This window comes from Vipera ursinii (assembly GCF_947247035.1).
Source record: "Vipera ursinii genome assembly, chromosome: 4".
Classification (NCBI taxonomy): Eukaryota; Metazoa; Chordata; class Lepidosauria; order Squamata; family Viperidae; genus Vipera; species Vipera ursinii.
Window position 1 is genome coordinate 107,000,902 of NC_139514.1, and position 21,654 is coordinate 107,022,555.

A 21,654-nucleotide genomic window follows, 5' to 3' on the forward strand; every position below is an offset into this window, starting at 1 on the left:
TGTTTTTACCGACTGTATAGAGCTTCTCCATCTTTGGCTGCAGAGCATATAGTCAATCTGATTTCTGTGTTGACCGTCTGGTGATGTCCATGTGTAGAGCCGTCTCTTGGGTTGTTGGAAAAGAGTGTTTGCTATGACCATTGTATTCTCTTGACAAAATTCTATCAGCCTGTGCCCTGCTTCATTTTGTACTCCAAGGCCAAACTTGCCTGTTATTCCAGTTATCTTTTGGCTTCCTACTTTAGCATTCCAATCCCCCATGATGATAAGGACATCATTTTTTGGTGTTACTTCTATAAGGTGCTGTAGGGCTTCATAGAACCGGTCAATTTCATCCTCTTCAGCACTGGTGGTTGGGGCATAGACTTGGACTACTGTGATATTGAATGGTTTCCCTTGGATTCGAACTGAGATCATTCTGTCATTTTGAGGATTGTATCCCAGTATTGATTTTCCTACTCTTTTATTGACTATGAAGGCTACTCCATTTCTTCTGAGGGATTCTTGCCCGCAGTAGTATACCTGATGGTCATCTGAATTAAATTCACCCATTCCTGTCCATTTTAGTTCGCTAATACCTAAGATGTCGATGTTCAGTCTTGACATCTCTTGTTTGACCACGTCCAGCTTTCCTTGATTCATGGATCTTACATTCCAGGTTCCTATGGAGAAAAAAATCTTTACAGCATTGGACTTTCCTTTCACCACCAGACACATCCACAGCTGAGCGTCCTTTCGGCTTTGGCCCAGTCGCTTCATTCTTTCTGGCGCTACTAGTACTAGCCCTCTGCTCTTCCCCAGTAGCATATTGGACGCCTTCCGACCTGAGGGGCTCATCTTCCAGCATCATATCGTTTTGCCTTTTGGTACTGTCCATAGGGTTTTCATGGCAAAGATACTGGAGTGGGTTGCCATTTCCTTCTCCAGTGGATCACGTTTTGTCAGAACTCTCAGCTATGACCTGTCCGTCTTGGGTGGCCCTGCACGGCATAGCTCATAGCTTCATTGAATTACGCAAGCCCCTTCGCCACGACAAGGCAGATGATAGATAGATAGAAGTTTAATGGTGTTGAATATCACTGATGTGATATACTGTATATGGGGATGGATGGATGGATAGATAGATAGATAGATAGATAGATAGATAGATAGATAGATAGATAGATAGATAGATAGATGATAGATAGAAGTTTAATGGTGTTGAATATCACTGATGTGATATACTGTATATGGGGATGGATGGATAGATAGGTAGGTAGGTAGGTAGGTAGATAGATAGATAGATAGATAGATAGATAGATAGATAGATAGATAGATAGATAGATGTTTAATGGTGTTGAATATCACTGATGTGATATACTGTATGTGGGGATAGATAGATAGATAGATAGATAGATAGATAGATAGATAGATAGATAGATAGATAGATAGATAGATAGAAGTTTAATGGTGTTGAATATCACTGATGTGATATACTGTATATGGGGATAGATAGATAGATAGATAGATAGATAGATAGATAGATAGATAGATAGATAGATAGATAGATAGATAGATAGATAGATAGAGATAGATAGATAGATAGATAGATAGATAGATAGATAGATAGAAATTTAATGGTGTTGAATATCACTGATGTGATATACCGTATGTGGGGATAGATAGATAGATAGATAGATAGATAGATAGATAGATAGATAGATAGATAGATAGATAGATAGATAGAAGTTTAATGGTGTTGAATATCACTGATGTGATATACTGTATGTGGGGATAGATAGATAGATAGATAGATAGATAGATAGATAGATAGATAGATAGATAGATAGATAGATAGATAGATAGATAGATGATAGGTAGGTAGGTAGGTAGGTAGGTAGGTGGGTGGGTGGGCGGGCGGGTGGGTGGGTGGAATTGATGATTGGTAAAGAGTCGCAAGGGTTGACTGTAGCTAGCTTATCCATGATCTTATGCTTCATATCAGCTGCTGCGCTCTTTAAGGGAGAGGATGGCAGTGACAATCCAGCCTCAAATGTTGGCTGCACATCCAGTTGCTCTTACAGGTCTTCTTGAGTCCAGGCTGTACTGTGTAGTTGGTCTGTCTTAAATTGTGGGACTAGGTTCCTCCTCACTAGGTTGAAGTGAGGTGTGTGTGTGTGTGTGTGTGTGTGTGTGTGTGTGTGTGTGTCAAATAGTATCTACTGAACCATACCAGTGACAAATGTGTAACTGTATTGGTTTACTCAAGAGGGGAAATTTAGTGGAAACCGTGGGAATAGTTCGACATGTTGTGATTGAAGGAGATAGGAGAGTTGCTTGCGCTTGTGCTCTGCAAGATCTGGTGCTGGGATGGACGACGCCCTATAGTTTACCGACACAGGCCACCACGCAACATTTTGTGTCACACCTCTGTGGAGTTAGGTTCCACGATCAGAGTCTCTGTACCAAATTTTGGAAAGATTTTGATATGCCTCTTAATTTGCAGAGGAAAAAATGATTGGTTACCTATCTATTACCAAGATTCTTGTTTCTTTACTTCCAAATAAATGGAACAGGTTTGTCTGTGATTTAGGCTGGGTTCCGAAGTAAATACAGGTAGTCCTCAACTTACGACCACAATTGAGCCCCAAATTTACACTGCTAAGTGAGACACGTGTTAAGTGAGTTTCTGCCCCACTTCACAACTTTTCTTGCCATATTTGTTAAGTGAACCACTGCAGTTGTTCACTCAATCTGGCTTCCCCATTGATTTTGCTTGTCAGAAGGCATCAAAAGGGGATCACATGACCCCGGGACACTGCAACTGTCATAAATATAAGCCAGTTGCCAAGCATCTTGAGTTTTGGCTATGTGACCATGGGGATGCTGCCATGGTCCTAAGTGCGAAAAATGGCCATAAGTCACTTTTTCCAGTGCCGTTGTGACTCCCAACAGTCACTAAGTGAACTGTTGTAAGTTGAGGACTGCCTGTAGCATGTTCTCTAGATGATCTACCCCTGTCCTTTTCTTCTGACACGAGCTCTAGGAAATTGCATTGACAATAGTATGTTTTGTCCATGTTGCGCCAGCGTTCCTTGCATTTTTGTTGGATTGTTTCTGCTTATTTATTTGTTTGTTTGCTTGCTTGTTTGCAGGTTAGGGAGGTTTACCATGGCAGCCCTTCAAACCAGGCTGGAGCAGTGTGAGCAGGAAACAAACCGTCTTAAGAAGGCGTTGGAAAGAAGTGATGCCTATATAGAAGATCTGGAGTCACAGATCGCACAGATGAAGCGGGAATGGGACCAGAGGAAAAGCACAAGCCCAGAACATGTAACTGCCGTCTCCATGGAGGATAAAGACTGTGAAAGTCCCGCCAGCAAGGCTTCCCCAAGCCCTCAAGAACCCATAGATCCAACTTGTTTATGCGCTAGTCATACCCCTGGCGACCTTGAGGAGCCAGCAGGACTTTTAGGGACCAGCAATGATGTCTGCTTAAATTCAGCTAGCCAGGCTTGTTCGGATGATCCAGTTACCCCAGGCTCTGCTGGAAGAGATGTTTTCCGAAGCTCTCAAGAGGGTCTTTTGGATATTGGCAGCTCTGACATGGATACCTGTTCGGAGCCAGCCTGGGATAAAATTGAGGACTGTGCACCCTATAAAGAAGAACTCTACGATCTTCCGGATCCGTGCACTCCATTGTCTCTCAGTTGCTTGCAGTTAAACACTCCCAATAATAAGGACGACCCAGCGGTGAAAGAGGAAACCTCGAGTGAGCCGTCAACCTTCCTAAGGAAATTGGAATTTGAGGATTTCGGAGAGGCCTCTGACGACTGTAACAAAGATTCCCCAGAGCACAGTGTAAGCAGTTGTGAGAGTAGCGAACACAAGGAAGGTTGCTTCTCTTCAGACAAACCAGACTTTTGGAACAGGTGTCAGCCACATTATGGCGAGAACTTGGACTTTGAAGGTTCGGAACCCAACACGGCCACCAGTGACTCTGCAGAGTCTTTATCCAAATCAAGCGAAAAAAGCCATAATCCGGGCATGCTGAAAAAACTGCACTCGGTTCGTTCTTCCGAAATGAATCGCACCAGGACATCTAGTGAGGCGTCTATGGATGCGGCTTACCTCGATAAGATTTCTGAACTGGATTCCATGATGTCAGAGTCGGACAACAGCAAGAGCCCCTATTACACCTCCAGATCTTCTTCTGACTTGGATAATTCTTGCAAGACGACCCAGTGTCCTGATCACTTAACCGAAAATGGTAAGAACGAAAAGGAACGGAAAGAGCCACGTTCTCTGAAGAGTCCTCTCAGCAGGGATCATTCAGAAGAGGGAAATGAGTGGAAATTTGCGACTTTTTCCATCCTTTCTCCATCTTCACCAGACACCACGGAGTCTTTCCCGCTGTTTGCAGGCCGGACTTCTGAAACGAGTGAAATAAAGCCTCAGAGCTTCTTATTCCAGAGAGAGCTTTCTCCAAGCTTTCTCTTCAGCAGTTCTCAAGGACCTTTTGACGAGCTTAAACTGGGCTCCTCTCTCTTTAAGATGGCTCCTGAGCTTCAAAATCTCCATAACCAACTCCAGTCTCCTTGGTCTTCATCGTTCGTACCCGACAGAAAAGCCAAAAGCATCCACTCATCAGCCAAAAGGAAAATTCAGAGCAGCCTGTCCAGTGCAAGTCCATCAAAAACTACCAAGAACTGATTCGTTATGTCTTCTTTTTTGTTCACATTCTCACTCTCCACTTTATGTCTACAGGATATTCTTCACGAGGCCTCCTTTGATCTCAGCCTGTCCATTAGTTGAAAATCTGAGTGATGGAGCTTGAATATTCTCTCTGTGTCTCAAGTATAGAGCTATTCATTAAGAGGAGCTCTTCATGTTTTGATATCTTGGGTTATTTTTAAAGTTTAGGTTGTATGAAGTCCACTGCTCTTTATATGTCCAGTTACTGAGTGTGACAGATCTTCAAAATGGTTCAGCATTGAAACCAGACTTTCTATAGGTAAAGGCATCTGTGGACAGCTTTTTAGCTGGTTTTCTTAGGCAACACTGATGACAACTTTTTGCCTAGCCTGGCTTCTTGTAGGACCCGGCTCTGAGAATAAAAATGTTTGCCTGTTCCTTAGCTGCATGAGTCAGTCTATCTCTGTGCTGAATTATAGCTTTTAATGTGTAGCTGTTAACATCTTTCTTTGACAAGTCTTTAGTTTGGAGGGAATGTCAGTTTGCTTCAGTTGGAGAATCCAGGTTTGGTTTTTTTTAAGGAAATTTGGTTTAAACACTGCTTTTAATTCTCTCTCCTCCTCCCTCCCACCTCCCCGGTGCTCCATTGTTGTACAAGACTACGTGATTTGTGTCTGTGTAGTTCATAAAAAATGGGTTGGTATGCTAATGGCTTGTTTACCGAATGTGCATTTTACATGAATACTGTACTGTTTTACATTAATACTGCATGATTTTCTATGTGGAGTGAATAAAGAAAAAAAAAGTCACAAGCACCGTAACCATTTGATCTTGCTTCGAGTATTCAATTAACGCAGAAAGGATTGTGAACTTGTATAATTAGAAATCCTCTCCGAATTTTCATTAGTTTGTTTTCTGATAGGAGCGTGCACACTTTTTGTTAAAGTAAGATAATACAAGTATAGTTGATAGAGCTACTGTATATTAGCTGACATTCTGGATATATGTAAATATATATTATCTATAATTTCAAACAATGGATCAGAATCTGGATGGGACAGGCCCATATTTGGATCATTATCAGGAAATTCCACTGTCAGGCATCAGATAAACACAAACAGCTGTATCCATTTTTATTTTCAATAGACTAGGACAATATTTGCAGACCACGTTAAAACTTTAGGTTAATCCAAATAGGTGTGGGAATTTTTGAATTATGGTGTACAAAACCTTGGACATTTTAGGTGCCTGCAGCTCAGGGCTTACAACTGTAGCAGCTTCTTCTTGATGCCAGATTTACAAGAAGATGACAAGAGATGAGATGTTTGTGAAGAAGAATAACACCCTTACCGAATGTGGTAGAATTGTTGCGGAATATACATTAAAGGTAAAGGTAAAGGTTCCCCCACACATGCGTGCTAGTCGTTTCCAACTCTAGGGGCCGGTGCTCATCTCCGTTTCAAAGCCGAAGAGCCAGCGCTTGTCCGAGGACGTCTCCGTGGTCATGTGGCCGGCACGACTAGACGCCAAAAGCGCACAGAACGCTGTTACCTTCCCACCAGAGTGGTCCCTATTTTTCTACTTGCATTTTTACGTGCTTTCGAACTGTTGGTTGGCAGAAGCTGGGATGAGTAACAGGCGCTCACTCTGTTACGCGGCACTCGGGATTCAACCCGCCAAACTGCTGACCTTCTGATCGACAAGCTCAGCGTCCTAACCCACTGAGCCACCGCGTCCCTATAGGAAATAAATATGGGATAGCAAAAAAAAAATGCTCACCAGCAACTCAACCGAGAATGAAGAGAGTTATATAGAATGCATCCTCGCAGAATAAATACGATCTTATCTCCTGAAACCAGAAAGGCATGCTTTGCTGGAGGTGTTCATAAGTAACAAACCATCTCTTAAACTCACCAGGGAAGTAAAAGAATAGAGCACCCAGTCATTCTACCTAAACATCTGGGCAGCCATTGTGGACTAACAGTGCTGCAATTATCTTGGTTGATGTTGATAACTTAAAAAAGGGTTTAAGCTGTTTGACTTGGCCAAAAGCTGAGATTGAAAATAATAATAATAATAATAATAATAATAATAATAATAATAATAATAATAATAATAATAATAATAATAATAATAATAATTTTATTTGTATACCGCCCTTCTCCCGAAGGACTCAGGGCGGTGAACAGGGCAATACATGTTAAAAAACAAAAATACAAAAGTTAAAATAGATTAAACAAGATGCCCAAAAACTATAACAATAAGTTAAAATACATAAAAAACGATCAAACCCATCACCCATCAGGCCAGGCCGGCTTGTTCGAACAGGTAGATACAGGGGTGTCAAACTCAATTTCATTGAGGGCCGCATCAGCATTGTGGTTGCCCTCAGGGGGCCGGGTGGGCGTGGCCTACTGGGTGGGCGTGGGTAAAGTGTGTATGGCCTACTGGGTGGGCGTGGCCAGCTCTACATCGTTCACATCAAGGGTGCCTATGGGGGCCTGGGCAGGAGTGGGACAGATCTGAGGGTCTCTGGCAGAAAGAGGGTCTCTGGGCCAGGGCCAAGGCAGTGGGGGCCGTTCCCTCACTGTTTCCAGGATGGCTTCGGGGGCCACATGAAACCACTTTGCGGGCCGGATCCAGCCCCCGGGCCTTGTGTTTGACATGTCTGAGGTAGGAGATTCCAGAAACGATAGGAAGGATCATTATAGAAGGAACAAAGAAGAATGCGCTGAAGTGAAGGAAACCAACTGAAGATGATTTTAACGGTGAGGCTGGATTTTTGAGGAAGTCACTTGAGAGTAAACAGAATATCTTCCAAGCTAGCAGCTGGTTTTGTAACATACGAGGTTCTTTTCTTTACCCTGTGTGTGCTTTTCCCCACATTCCATCAGGGCATTGTTTGTGACTGAAGGAGGGACTTCTTTTTTTATACTGATGGAGCAAAGCACATAATTTTGCAAGGCTCATCAGAAAGACCTTCCCAACTTGAGAGTGGTAGCAGCCCAGGGCAAAATCGCATTCAACTACAGGACTTAAGAAAAATTGGATTATCAGAATGGGTTTTACAGAAGGAAATCCAAAATGCTAAATAGGGGATGATTTTATTTCCTCCTCCCTGTCATTGCAAACTGCCATACTTGTTGCAACAGGCTAATGCAGTTACTTGTCAAATTTGTCACTTCTGTGAAATAGGTCAAATACTAGCTTTCCCTTCTCGTATTCTTAAGCATTAAGAAATAGTGGCATCCTAGTTAAATTGAGAGGGACGCGGTGGCTCAGGGGGTTAGGACGCTGAGCTTGTTGATCAGAAGGTCGGCAGTTTGGCGGATCGAATCCCGAGTGCCGCGTAACAGATTGAGCGCCTGTTACTCGTCCCAGCTTCTGCCAACCTAGCAGTTTGAAAGCACGTAAAAATGCAAGTAGAAAAATAGGGACCCCTACGGTGGGAAGGTAGCAGTGTTCCGTGCGCCTTTGGCGTCTAGTCATGCCGGCCACATGACCACGGAGACGTCCATGGACAAGCGCTGGCTCTTCGTCTTTGAAACGGAGATGAGCACCGGCCCCTAGAGTTGGAAACGACTAGCACACATGTGCGGGGGAACCTTTACCTTTACCTTAGTTAAATTGAGACACGTAAGCCTGTTGCTGGCATAAGCTTTCTAGTCACTGTCTATTTAGTGGTCAAAAAAAAAAAGGAAGAGAATAGACCTGGAAACTCACCAGAAAGGAAGCAAGGATCTTCACGATAGTCTGTTGTTTATCCAGACTTTACTTCCGTAAAAAGCCATTTTTGCTAAGAAAATTGATGGTTTTCTACTTAAAAGATGGGGTTTAGCCCATCCTAAAGTAAAGAGCATCAGCATTATGCTTCTTTTCAAATCTGATGACTAAATCAAAATTCAGAGCTATCCATGACTAATGAAAAAAAATCTCAGGTAAATTTCTTTTTTTATTATTCCAATAATAATCAGATAATGTGGCACTTTTAAGATCAACAGACTTAGTGTACATTAACATAGATCAAACTCTTAAAAATGTTTCTGGCTTAATAACGGTCTATAAAATTTCTGGTTATGAGTGCAACTTTTATCAGTTATAGAAATTGTCAGAAAAGACACGGATACCTCTGAGTTTTGATTTGATCATCAGGCTTGCAGAGAAGCATAATATCAATCCTGTTTGCTTTAGGATATTGAAGGGAGTGTCGCAATGTTACAGTTTAATGAACGCTTCCTAGTTATTAAAAAGGAAAATTCCACTTGAAGTGGAGTAATTAAAGCTTTTTACGAGTTCAGCATCAATCAGTTAATGCTTGTGTACTGGAGAATAAGATCAGAACAAATTACCCTTGAATAAACAATAATTTAGGTTACAAATTGGGTTTCAGTTTTATTTATATGGCATTTATCTTCCAAGAAGATAATGTGCCTCACTAGCAGTTCTGGCACTCCAACTGAGTCTTGGTCATTTTCAGTGCATAATATTAATTATGGGGCCTCGCCCATGTGGAAAGTCAACTGCTTTGCATAGCAAAATCCACAGGTATTCAATCTAGATATGCACACTCAGCGATTACCTATATTAATCGTCCTAAAATAATGAACATCAGACAGCTAAATCTCACATCTGTGGATCACCTTTATATCCAAAAAATGTAATATTGGTGGAGCAGTGGGCTGATGCCTCCTTAAGTAACACCAGCTGCCTGCAATTAGTGAAGGTTCGAGTCCCACCAGGCTCAAGGTTGACTCAGCCTTCCATCCTTCTGAGATAGGTAAAATGAGGACCCAGATTGTTGGGGGCAATAAGCTGACTTTGTAATAATGCCACTTGGGGGCCCCCGAAAGCCCTAATAAGCAGGCATATACATAGAATGAAGGCTATTGCTAAGCACATTGGTTTGTGCTTTAGACTGTAAGCCGCCCTGAGTCTTCAGAGAATATAAATGGGATTAAAAAAATGAAGATAATCATAATTAAATCCATTGAATTAGAAGTCAATTCCTTTAAATCCAATTTAGTTTCTGTCTTGGTTGTGCTACCAAAATGGGACAGTTTTATTCTCAAATGGCATATAGGAAACCGAGGCAAAGAGGAATGACGCGAGAACAAATACGATGCATCGTAGGTTAGACTTTTCACCTATGGCTCAGGTTTAAAGCTGAAAGCTTGCGGGTTTTTTCCCCCAAAGATGTTTGTGACAAGGCCGCTTTATTTTGCTAAGCGCAGGTATGCATTGTTGTGGCCAGTGCTTTTTTTTTGTAAAAGAAAAAGTTGCCGGAACTCACACATGTCATACAACCCGCCTTGCCTACCCTACAAGGTTCCATCCAAAAAAGGTGTCGGAACTCCGTTCTGGGCGTTCTATGACAAAAAAAGCCCTGGTTGTGGCTAATTCAAAACAGACCTATTTAAGTGTCGAAACAGAAGATAGCTTTTCTGACCAGATGAGATGAGCCATTGCTACTCTGAGCAGAAAATGTTGTGCTAGAACAAATAAAATGTAGATCCTTTTTTCAACCACTAGCCTAGTGTTACCCAGTCTGACCGTAGTGGCACTCCAGAGTTCAAGAAGCTGATTGTTTGCATGAGGTGCAATAAACCATGTTTTTCAAATCACAGCAGCTAGTCTGGTGAAGCATGTGAGCCAAACCAAGCAAACAACATGATGGCTTAGATCTGAGGTGGCACCTGCCAGTTGTCTGAGAACCCCTAAAATCGTGTATTGTGAGACATGCCCAGATTCTACCACTGAAATACTGAAACTGGCCATATGTTGTCAGTTTATTTATTTCATGGAAGTAAACAAAAGAGGTCTGTTAATATATTGTGCCATGGAGGAAATACAACACACTTTTAAGCTTCAGTTAGAAGCATAAAAGTATTGCTAGATAAAATGCATGGAAATTATCACTTTCCTAGGAAAGTGCAGATCATTCAGAGGCTTAATGCAGCCCAGAAATAAAATGGCTGGATGATTGCACAGGGTAGCACAACCATGATGAATGTGGAACAACAAGGACACCAGCCTGGCAACCAAATGTAGGTTAGCCCACTCTATTGTGTTCCCCTTAGCTGTCTACAGTTGTGAAAGCTGGACCTTAAAAAACCAAGACATGAAGATAATTCACTGAGGAAGGCTCCTGAGTATTCCTTAGACAGCAAAGGTAACCAAGAAGCAAATCCTGGAGCTCATAATGCCAGATGTGTTACTGGAAGAAAAACTCACAAACCTGCCATTTCACTTATTTTGGCCATGTCATGCAGGGGAATTCACTGGAGAAAACCATTGTGTTTGGAAGAGTTAGCGGTCAAAGGAAACCAAGCCGCCAAAGAACATGGCGGCTGGACACCATTAAAGCTGACACCCAGCCAGAGCATAGAAAAACAGCACAAGATTGAAAAAAGTGGAGAGAACCTGGCCCGTAGAATTGTCGAAAGTCAGACAGGGCTGAATGGCTATCATCATCATCATCACCATCATCAAGCTGACCCAGGTGATTATCTCATCATGAAAAAAAAGTTACTTGAAGAAAGAGTGAAGGGCAGCTTGTTCTGTCTCCAAATGCTTGTTAGTCTGCCTGTTATTCAGTCGCCCTGATCTGCCCTGTTTAAACAAATTACCCCTTTTATAGTAATGACTGTGACCACATCACAGCCACCTGGATCCTCAGATCCCTTGGTGCTTAGCCAAGCCAGGTACAGCCTGATCCAAAGGGATCCCAGAGCTCTCTGTATAAACTAGATATCCTGGGATCTTTCTTTAATTGAGATGTGATTCCCAGCTAAGTTACCATTTCTTTTTTATTCAGCATTTTTGCCATTTTACCACGTGACCACCATTTCCTCCTCTGAAGCAACCTGAAGCTGACAAGATTTGTGTTTCTCCTGTAGTGTGAATCAAATTCCCTTTCCCCCCCCCCCTTGCATTGGCTATAAATCAACAAGCTTACTTTGGACATTAAATAAACCTTGGACGGATACGTCTTTAAAATGGACTGGTTGGTGAGATTTCAAGCCCGCATTCTCATGAGGTCAGAATACAGACAGTCCTCGACTTAACAGCCACAACTGAGCCCAAAATTTTATGTTGCTAAATGAAACCTTTGTTGCGTTATGCCCCATTTTATGACCTTTCTTGCCCCAATGGTTAAACAAATCGTTTGCAGTTGTTAATTTAGTGACATGGTTGTTAAGTGAAGCTGGCTTTAGCCCTTGACTTTGCTTGTCAGAGGGTCACCAAAGGGGATCACATGAACCTGGGTCACTGCAATTGTCATAAATTTGAGTCAGATGCCAAGCGTCTGAATTTTGATCATGTAACCGCCATCGTAAGTGTGAAAAATGGTCATAAGTGCCTTTTTTTCCAGTGCTGTTGTAACTTTGAATGCTCACTAAATGAACTGTTGTAAGCTGAGGACTACCTGTATAGGCTGAACCTCCATCAAAGTAAAGTACCCCTTCGACGTTCTTCACAACTCTAATGTTAAGACTTTGGTGAACTTCACATTCCGGTATTTCTGTTACTCTGAGGTGTGCCATTTTCAGTTGAATTTCTAAGTCTTTTGTGATATTTGCCCAACTCTTTCTACAGTGTTTGGAAACTAAAAAAAAAAGTCCCCCCAATGAAGGGCTCCTGTATCTAGGCTGCCAAGGTCCAGATGACCATGAGTAGCAGTAAAGAAATACTCTTTGTTGCCATCTAGCAACATCAGATGGGCCTATCAAATTCTGCTTCCTGACGTACAGAATACAGAACGATAGAGTTGGAAGGGACCTTGGAGGCCTTCTAGATCAACCCCCTGCTCAAGCAGGAGACCTAAAACCGGGGGTAGGGAACCTTGGCTCTTTTATGACTTGTGGACTTCAACTCCCAGAATTCCTGACTCAGCATGGCTGGTTCAGGAATTCTGGGTATTGAAGTCCACAAGTCATAAAAGAGCCAAGGTTCTCTACCCCTGCCCTAAACCATTCCAGACAAATGGATGTCCAGTCTCTTCTTAAAAGCCTTCAGTGATGGAGCACCCACAACTTCTGAAGGCAAGCCGTTCCACCGGTTAATTGTTCTCACTGTTAGGAAATTTCTCCTTACCTCTAAGCTGCTTCTCTCCTTGACTAGTTTCCATCCATTGTGTCTTGTCTTGCCTTCTGGTGCTCTGGAACATAGGCTGACCCTCTCTTCTTTGTGGCAGCCCCTCAAATATTGGAACAAAAATAACCCAAGGCAGAAAACATACCTATTACTCCTTCCTTCTCCTATTTTCCCCACAACAACCCTTTGAGGTGGGTAGGGCTAAGAGAGAGTTACTGGCCCAAGGTCACCTATTCAAGCTTTCATGTCTAAGGCAGGATTAGAACCCACAAACTCTTGGTTCCCAGACCAGCACCTTAACGTCTACACTAAACTGGCTCTCAAGAAAGATTGCCTCTTTGTCCCTCAGTGTGATTTTTTGTTGTTAGTTGCGAAGTCGTGTCCGACCCATCGCGACCCCATGGACAATGTTCCTCCAGACCTTCCTGTCCTCTACCATCTTCTGGAGTCCATTTAAGCTCACGCCTACTGCTTCAGTGACTCCATCCAGCCACCTCATTCTCTGTCGTCCCCTTCTTCTCTTGCCCTCAACCTTTCCCAGCATTAGGCTCTTCTCCAGTGAGTCCTTCCTTCTCATTAGGTGGCCAAAGTGTGATATTCTTATCCTAACTCTTAAATTATGGAATCTTCACACCACTGATCCATACAGCTTACTTTACCCACTGCCTGACTACCTTTTGCCAGCACTTCAGGTAGACGTTTTTCCAGCCCTACCTGGAGATGCATGCAAAACCGTATTTGATGCCGTGCTTTGTTTTCAGACAGCAACCAGGTAGTAAATGCATCTCCCTGGATAAACACGACCTTGTCACCCAGGTGTGCAAAAGGTTAGATAAACAGAAGTTGCGGTATTAACATATCTTCTTTAGATGCAGCTCTTTCTCTTTCATGAGCTACTCAAGGGCACACTGCATGCCTCACGTTCATCTCTGTTGCTCATTGTTTAAATATTTAATAGCAGGAGGTTTGCACACACAAAACTCAATGTGTATTGAAATACTACAAAAGCAGGACTGCCTTGGCTACATGATAGAAATGTGTCTGCTTTTCTACTTCGGGGAATCCAAAAATCTGCACTGCCCTACTTTGAATCTAGCCAACCCAACTGCAGACAATCCTATCTTCCTGCTGGGAGTGATAGCACTTAATCATCCCAACAGTGTAGGGCAAGGGAAGACAACCTGGGGCTGCCCCCCCCCCCAAATGGTTTTGATCACATCTCCAGAAATCTTAACCAGTACAGTTTATGTTTTAGGATTGTTGAAGTTGCTCTCCAAAACAACTGGGTTCTATTAGGCTGCAGTTTATATAAAACCAAATGTACAACGGTAAAGTACAAATAAATGTAGTTATAAAACCAAAGGTACAAGTACAAATTAGGTAAACACCTGGCTGAAAAAAGCTGTAACTGTGAGAAGGATCTTGGAATCCTAGTGGACAATCACTTAACTATGAGCCAATAGAGTGCGGCGGCAGCCAAAAAAGCTAATGCAATCCTTGCTTGCATAAACAGAGAGATAAGAGTCAAGATGACATGAGGTATTAGTACCCTTATATAAAACCTTAGTTAGACCACATCTGGAATACTAGATCCAGTTTTGGTTATCACGTTATAAAAAAGATGTTGAGACTTTGGCAAGATTGTAGAGAAGAACAGCTAAGCAGATTAAGGACCTGGAGACTAAAACATATGAAGAACGGTTGGAGGAATTGGGTATGGCTAGACTAGAGAAAAGGACTAGGGGTGACATAATAGCAGTGTTCCAATATCTCAGGGGCTGCCACAAGGAAGAGGGGGTCAACTTATTCTCCAAAGCACCAGAAGGCAGGAAAAGAAACAATGGATGGAAACTAGTCAAGGAGAGAAGCAACCTGGAATTAAGGAGAAACTTCCTAACCATGAGGACAGTTAACCAGTGGAATAGCTTGCCTTCAGAAGTTGTGGGTGCTCCATCACTGGAAGCTTTTAAGAAGAGACTGGACACCACTTGTGTGGAATAGTGTAGGGTGTGCTGCTTGAGCAGGGGGTTGGAGCAGAAGACCTCCAAGATCCCTTCTAGCTCTATTATTCTGTATTCTGCAGTCTATCTGATTAGACTGATCTATAAAACCAAGACAGAAAATTTATTCTTTCTTTTCTCCACTGTGAACAATAAAATGGAGCCATAACATTAGTTTCCTGGACCCCGCTTATTTCCATCCAGATTTTGAATGTAGACACTTATCAGGAAACAGTCAAATTCCCAGTGTTGTTAAACAAGATTAAACTAAGACTTGCCTATCATCATATATTCTCAGTTGGAATACCATTTGTGACTGACACATGGAAGGAGATGACCAAAAGGTAGGCAACCTTTGAAGTAATTTTCATATAAAAATAGGAAAGTGCTTCAACAAGCAGCAGCCCTTCACTGATCTCAAAAAAAGTCTCAAAAAAGCTAAGCAGGATAAGGCTTGATTCAAAGTTGGTTAGGAGATCAACAGGAAACTTCAGAGCTGTAGATTACCTTGAGAAGTTGGGCAGAAAAATCCAGAAAGAAAGCATCGCCATCATTTTATATTACCAAGAGTGTCGTGGTTAAGTCCATCAGGAGTCAAGCTGCACCCAAGCGACATTTTAATTTTCCATGCTATGTTGTCTAATCTAATATGTGTGCACAATGGGCTTGCATTTTAATCACACATTGAATCACTAACTAGCTACAATTTGTCCTTGTCCATTGTGGAAACCCAGTCTATGTGATTAAGTTATGGCTAATACCATGGTGAGGTGGGTGGCAAACTAACCAACTAACTAACTAACTAACTAACTGACTGACCAACCAACCAACCAACTAAACAACCAACCAATCAACCAACCAATCAACCAACCAACCAACCAACCAACCAACCAACCAACCAACCGTATGTATATATGGCCAGAAAATGTGGCAAATTAAATAATCCGTAAGTACAACAGCCATGGGTTTACCATGTTCTGTGCATGTTCTGAAAACAGCTTCATATATTTTGAGGCGGGAGGTACCCAGCCTTCAGTCTTTTGGCAATCAAAGTACCATTAAACTACCATGTTTTCCTGAAGATAAGACCCAACTGGAAAATAAACCCTAGCATAATTTCCTAGAATGCTCATAATATAAGCCCCACCCCCAAAACAAGCCCCAGTTAAGATTGTCATCCAGACAGATGCATTTAGTACCGTATGTGCCTGAATATAAGACCTAACCAGAAAATAAGCCCTAATGTGTCTTTTGGAGCAAAAATTAATACAAGACCTGGTCTTATTTTCAGGGAAACACAGGTATGGACTTTCCTTCCGTTTCAAACAATGTGTCTCATAATATGTTTTGAATGCCTGCTTGGGAAAGACTCTGTGGGCCTAGTTATGTGATTTTTACATGTAAACAAATATTACAGAAGTGAGAGTCCCAGATGATCAGGAAGCAAGGGATCATCCTGCAGACCTCATGGCTACGGACTGCAACTGTGTCCCCTTTATAACTCCCAGAGTTCTGAGAGTAGAAATCCACAGGGTGTAAAGGGGCCATAATTGCTCACCCCTGCTCTAGAGTGCAGATCATGGAGTAAGAGGGTCTTTGACATGTATAGTATCAGAGGTCCTGCCTGCAACCAGGTTTGAATGGTTCCTGTTTCATGGACAAAACTCCCTTCCACTTGTAGGAACATTGGTGTGATGTTTGTTGACATCCAGGATAGGACAGCAATAGCAATAGCACTTAGACTTATATACAACCTAATAATGCTTTGCAGCACTCTCTGAGCCGTTTACAGTGTCACCATACAGACAATCCGACTGACCTTGGAAGGATGGAAGGCTGAGTTGACCTTGAGCCTGTCAGGATCAAACTCCAGTCTGTGGGCGGAGTTTGCCTGCAATACTGCACTTTCGCCATTGTCTAGAGCTGAACAGGATTCTCAAGTGTTAAATCAAACTTAGCTTTTTGTCCTGGCACCATCATTCTTTCCCCTGACTCAATGCATTTCTTCAAATGGGAGTTCCAGCACATGACTAAAGCATGAAGTGGTAGCCCTCTGGCCAAGGAAAAATAAATATTGAATGAATTTACGATCTCAAAAGCGCCTAATATTCAGCCGATCCTTACACAAAGATTTAGTAGCCATGCCAGAAACGGTTCAGGGTTTGTTTGTTTTTTAACTGTTTTATTTCTTTGTCGCACCAGCGTACTTTTCCCGCCTCTTATCCATTTTATTTAGACATTCAGATGTTGCGTAATTCAAAATACCCAAGAGAAGAAAAAGATTTAAAACGGTCTTCAACCACCACCACCTAATTTTCTTACTCTGTTGAAACAGCATTCAAATGATTTCACGGTGAGGATTATCCTCTGCTTACCCTTAAAAAACAACGAGTTACAAAATGTTGCAGCATGAGCTGCCTTTTGCACATTTCAAGGCAATGTCCTTAAATGTTCAACTTTGCCCAATTTTCATTTTCCAGAAGAAAAAAGGTTTGCTGCTAAAATACAGGCAGTCCTCAACTTACGATCACAACTAGCCCGGAACCTCTGTTGCTAAGTGAGATAGTTGTAAGGTGAGTTTTGCCCCATTGTATGAGTTTTCTTGACACGATTGTTAAATGATTCACTGCAGTTGTTAAATTAGTCACCCGGTTGTTAAGTGAATCTGGCCTCCCCCGTTGACTTTGCTGGTCGGAAGGTTGGAAAAACATGATCAAGGCATCTTCCCTGCCAGGTGACTATTTTCACTAGGTATAATATTAGAAAAATATGATGAGAAAGTATATGCTTAATATTGTATGTATTAATAGCAGGAAGAATTGTATTTGCTTAGTGTTGGAAAAATGAAGAAATACTACCTGGAGAAGAGATGATCAAGGAAACAAAGGAAAGAAGATATAGAATAATTTCAAATGTGGGATGTAGTTCATCGTTGGATGGAAAAAAGGGGTAATTAGGAATTTAATCTGTATTATTAAGTAAAAAATAGACCCAGACAACACGTTGCTTACTAAGCACTTAAGATTTGTAAAAATAAAAAATAAAATAAAAGATATTATAAAAAAAAATATATTTTTTATGCAAAAACGTGTCCACAGGACCCCAGGACACAGCAGCCATCACGAATATGAATCAGTTACCAAGCATCTGAATTTTGATCACAGGACCATAGAATAGAAGAATAGAATAAAAGCTTTATTATCAGTTTAAATGTATGCTAATCAGCACACGTCAAAATGGAACTGTGTTGCCTTCAGCTCTCAAAAAATAAAAAATAAAATAAAAAACCATTATGCATATACTCACATACACAATATGACAAAGAGAAACATCACTGTCTAGTTCGAATGTATACAAAAGCCAATGCAGCCAAACAAGGTGCCGCCATCTTGGAAAATGGGGATGCCACCAAATGAAGGACTATTTGTATATCACACAGATATTAGTGGCAAATTTATTTGTTTTCTACCTATGAGGAACCTGGAACTCTCCGCGTGTTGCTGAATCATAAGTCCCATCATGTCTGGCCATTATGATAATCTTACAGGTAACCACTGAGGATGTTACCTAGTTTGGGTAATGAAATGGCTGCAAGAAAACAACCTAGAGATAATCAAGGACCCCTCTATCATGCAGGAAAATATCAAAGGCCACCATTTTCTGACTTCAAATGGCTGCTTCCAGTCTGAAGCTGGTAGTATTAATGCTTAAATTTTTTTTACTAGTTTATCAAAATAAATGAAATACAAAAAATACATGAAAATAAGGATGAAATATGGGAGGGAAAAGGGGAAAAGAGAGAAATGTAGGGTAGAGGTGGAAAAGAAAACAAAAGCATTGACTTCTGACTCCTTTTGATGTGGTATAATGAGGTAATAAACGGGAAAACCCAGCTTTTTACTTTTATATGATAATACATACTAGCCATTTCTATAACTACAAGCCTATCTAATCAGTGAAATCCAAAAATCAAAATTTCATTTTTTTCCCCCACCTGAAGCACAAAGTCCCAAAGCGGTTTCCAAGCAGAAACAAAAATAATTCTGCTCTTTTCTTTAATCAAAGCAGTCAATTTCTCCATCTCTGCTAACTCCATCAATTTTTGCAGCCATTGTAGGAATCCTGATGTCCTTCCACTGTCTGAATGGCTGAAGCCGATGGCGTTGTTTATGTCGTTGTTTATGTCGTTGTTTATGTTGTGAACGGTGCAGCTCTGCCTTCTGCTTCTCCTCCTTTGGACTTTGTAAAAACAAAAACAAAAGACTGAAGATGCCATGGTGAAATTGAAGATGTGGAGCAACGGCACAGCAAAACTTCAACTAAACATGTCTCAGAGGTGCTTTTCAAAAGGCAACTGGACAGTCTTAGGGTCCCCCTCCCCCCGTGAAAGTGTTCCACTTCTCTTCCAAAAAGTTCCTTCAGAACCACAGAAGCTTCTTGGAGAGAAACGAAATGTTTTCAAATAAAAGAACCCAAGGAAGTCCAGTTGCCTTTCAGAAAGCACCTTTGGGAGAACCATGACCTGGATGATTGAGAATCTCCACAGACGTTCGTCTAAACATATTTTTTGAAATCTGTTCTGTATGAGAAACCAATGTAAATAAGATGCATTAGGCAACTGTGCATAATTCAGTTGGCTTACATTAGCCATTTCCGGGTGGAAGAAGAATTACTGCATATACTGTAGGACACTGTAGCCAACAGTCATAATGAATGAAGGCAAATATATGTGTCCGAGAATAATGTTGCAAGATCCAATCTGGGTCAGTCACCGGAATTAGAGTTTTAGTCTTCTGAGCTTTGGGAATTGTGCTGGAGCCCTCAGGGAACTTCTCTCTACCCCCAAGTATGTGCTTTGACTTGTTCTATTCATTGTATTTATGTGGCGCCTTCCTATTGGTTGTGTTGATGGCCAGTGATTGGCTGTTGTTTCCTTGTGATGCCTAGTCCTCAGATCCTAAGTACCTGATAAACTGGTGGTAAATCAGAACTCCTTTTGACTGACAAGGGGGAAACATTTCCCAGGCATCAATCATTTCCCTGGCTACCTTTGTACCTGCTCAGCCAACAACCTTAGTAGCTGCAAAATTGAACGTACATCCTTGTTCATTGAAATGTGACAATGGAGTTATCATAATCATCATAATAAGCCATAATGAAATTTTGGACTGAGATGATCTTGCTCCAATGGCTGGTTTCCCTGAATTTTTCAAAATCATTATCACTAGATTGCCTAAAGTATAATCTCCTCCCTCATCCAAGTCACTGATTAAAATAATAATAATAATAACTGAACACCATAGGGCCCAGAATACAGCCCTGTGGTATTCCACTCAGTATTTCCTTCAAGAGTAGCATAGGAGTCCATCTTACATGCAATTAAATGAAATCAACAATTTAAATTATTGGATTATCAGCAAACAGCATTTTTCCAAAAGAATAGTTTTGCAAAGAGAATTCATATAGGGCCTTCCAAGAGAATTAATTCTGAGCAAACTGCAAAAATGCATTGTCAAATCCAAATTCCACTCCCAACAAAAAATCCAGAACCACATTTTCTGGTGATATAAAACTGAAAAATTGTCACTTGTAGACTGTGAACAAGAGTGTTGAGTTAGATTCTCCTTTTTGACCTTTTTTTTCCTGAGTGATCTGGCATACATAGTAATGAATTTGAAAGGCTTGTGGGTTGTTGTTGTTGTTTTTTTTTTTTTTGAAAACACATTAGGTGTCCAATTGCCTTATGTACATCCATCTGTCATCTACTATTGCTGGGAACAATAACACATGAGCCAGAATTCAGCCAATCAATATTTATTTGTTTCATCCATAGATTACAGCTCAGCAACAACAATCATTACAAAATATTGAAGTCCTTGTAAGATATGGGAAAGTATGCAGTTTGAAGTACATCAAAATAACAATAATAGATCAGAATATTTTTCCCCCTCCGATCTGCAGCAAGTAACAAAATGCAATCTTTATAATCTGGTTTACTAAAGTAAACATCCCAAATAATAAACTCCTCTGCCATTCTTTACCTTTCCTTTTTTTTAAAAAAATAAATAAATCCAAAAATCTTGCTTATAGCTTTGGTAACATTTTATCTGGACATGTGTTTCGGTCCTTGGATTTTTCAGCAGTGAGAAAACAAAGCTACCTTCAACATCTGAAAGCATTTCCAGGAATAGCTCTTAAGAATATCCACAGTATGAATTAAAATATTCTGCAATTCAGTTTCTTAAGCATGCTTCCAAATGAAGAAAGCAGTAAAAGGTTTGCAAAATTTTCAGAGTGCAATCACTCTGCACACTTATGCTGAGTTTCTGTCACTTTGTCAGGTCCTCACTCCCCCCTTCAATTTTTTTTTGTTTTGGGGGGGTAGGAAAAGTTTGAGCAGATGTGAAGAGTTTGGTTACCAATCCTTCGTCGTTCTTCCCAGGTTCCTTGGGAAGAGACATGAGTATTAACACAGTGCCACTACATTATCAAAACTATTTCGGGATTGTTCAGGGAATTCCTTCTGAGGTCAGCTTTGCCAATGGTTTACAATTGTACCTGACAGTCCTGTGCAAACAAAGAAATAGTTTTCATAAGCAATTGTTTCTCTAGCACCATCAAATACCCCTTTGCTAACTGCTCCCATCCTATACTGAAGTGAGAGATTTAAGATGTAATTCTGCCTTAACATACGTGCAGGTCACTGAATTACAATGGATTTAATTCTGAGCAGTCACACATAGGTGTACGCCTGCACTTTAACAAGGCCATCGCTTGCAGTATTGGAAACTCATAATTTCCCTTGCCGTGTCCCTTTCGTATAATCTCAAAGGGCCACTTAAATCAGGAAGAGCCACCGTGCAACCCGATCAACATTTGGCAGGTCCTC

At 41.2% G+C, this 21,654-nt stretch overlaps 1 protein-coding gene across 1 annotated transcript in view; it reads left to right on the plus strand.

Moving 5' to 3' along the window:
* The window catches only part of OBI1 (ORC ubiquitin ligase 1), a 45,112-nt gene extending 39,620 nt beyond the window's left edge, over nt 1-5,492 (plus strand). The window contains exon 6 of the mRNA XM_083362325.1: nt 3,135-5,492. Within this exon, the coding sequence (XP_083218451.1) occupies nt 3,135-4,689 (1,555 nt within the window). The 3' untranslated portion in view covers nt 4,690-5,492. The remainder of the gene's footprint in view (nt 1-3,134) is intronic.
* The last annotated feature ends 16,162 nt before the right edge of the window (nt 5,493-21,654 follow it).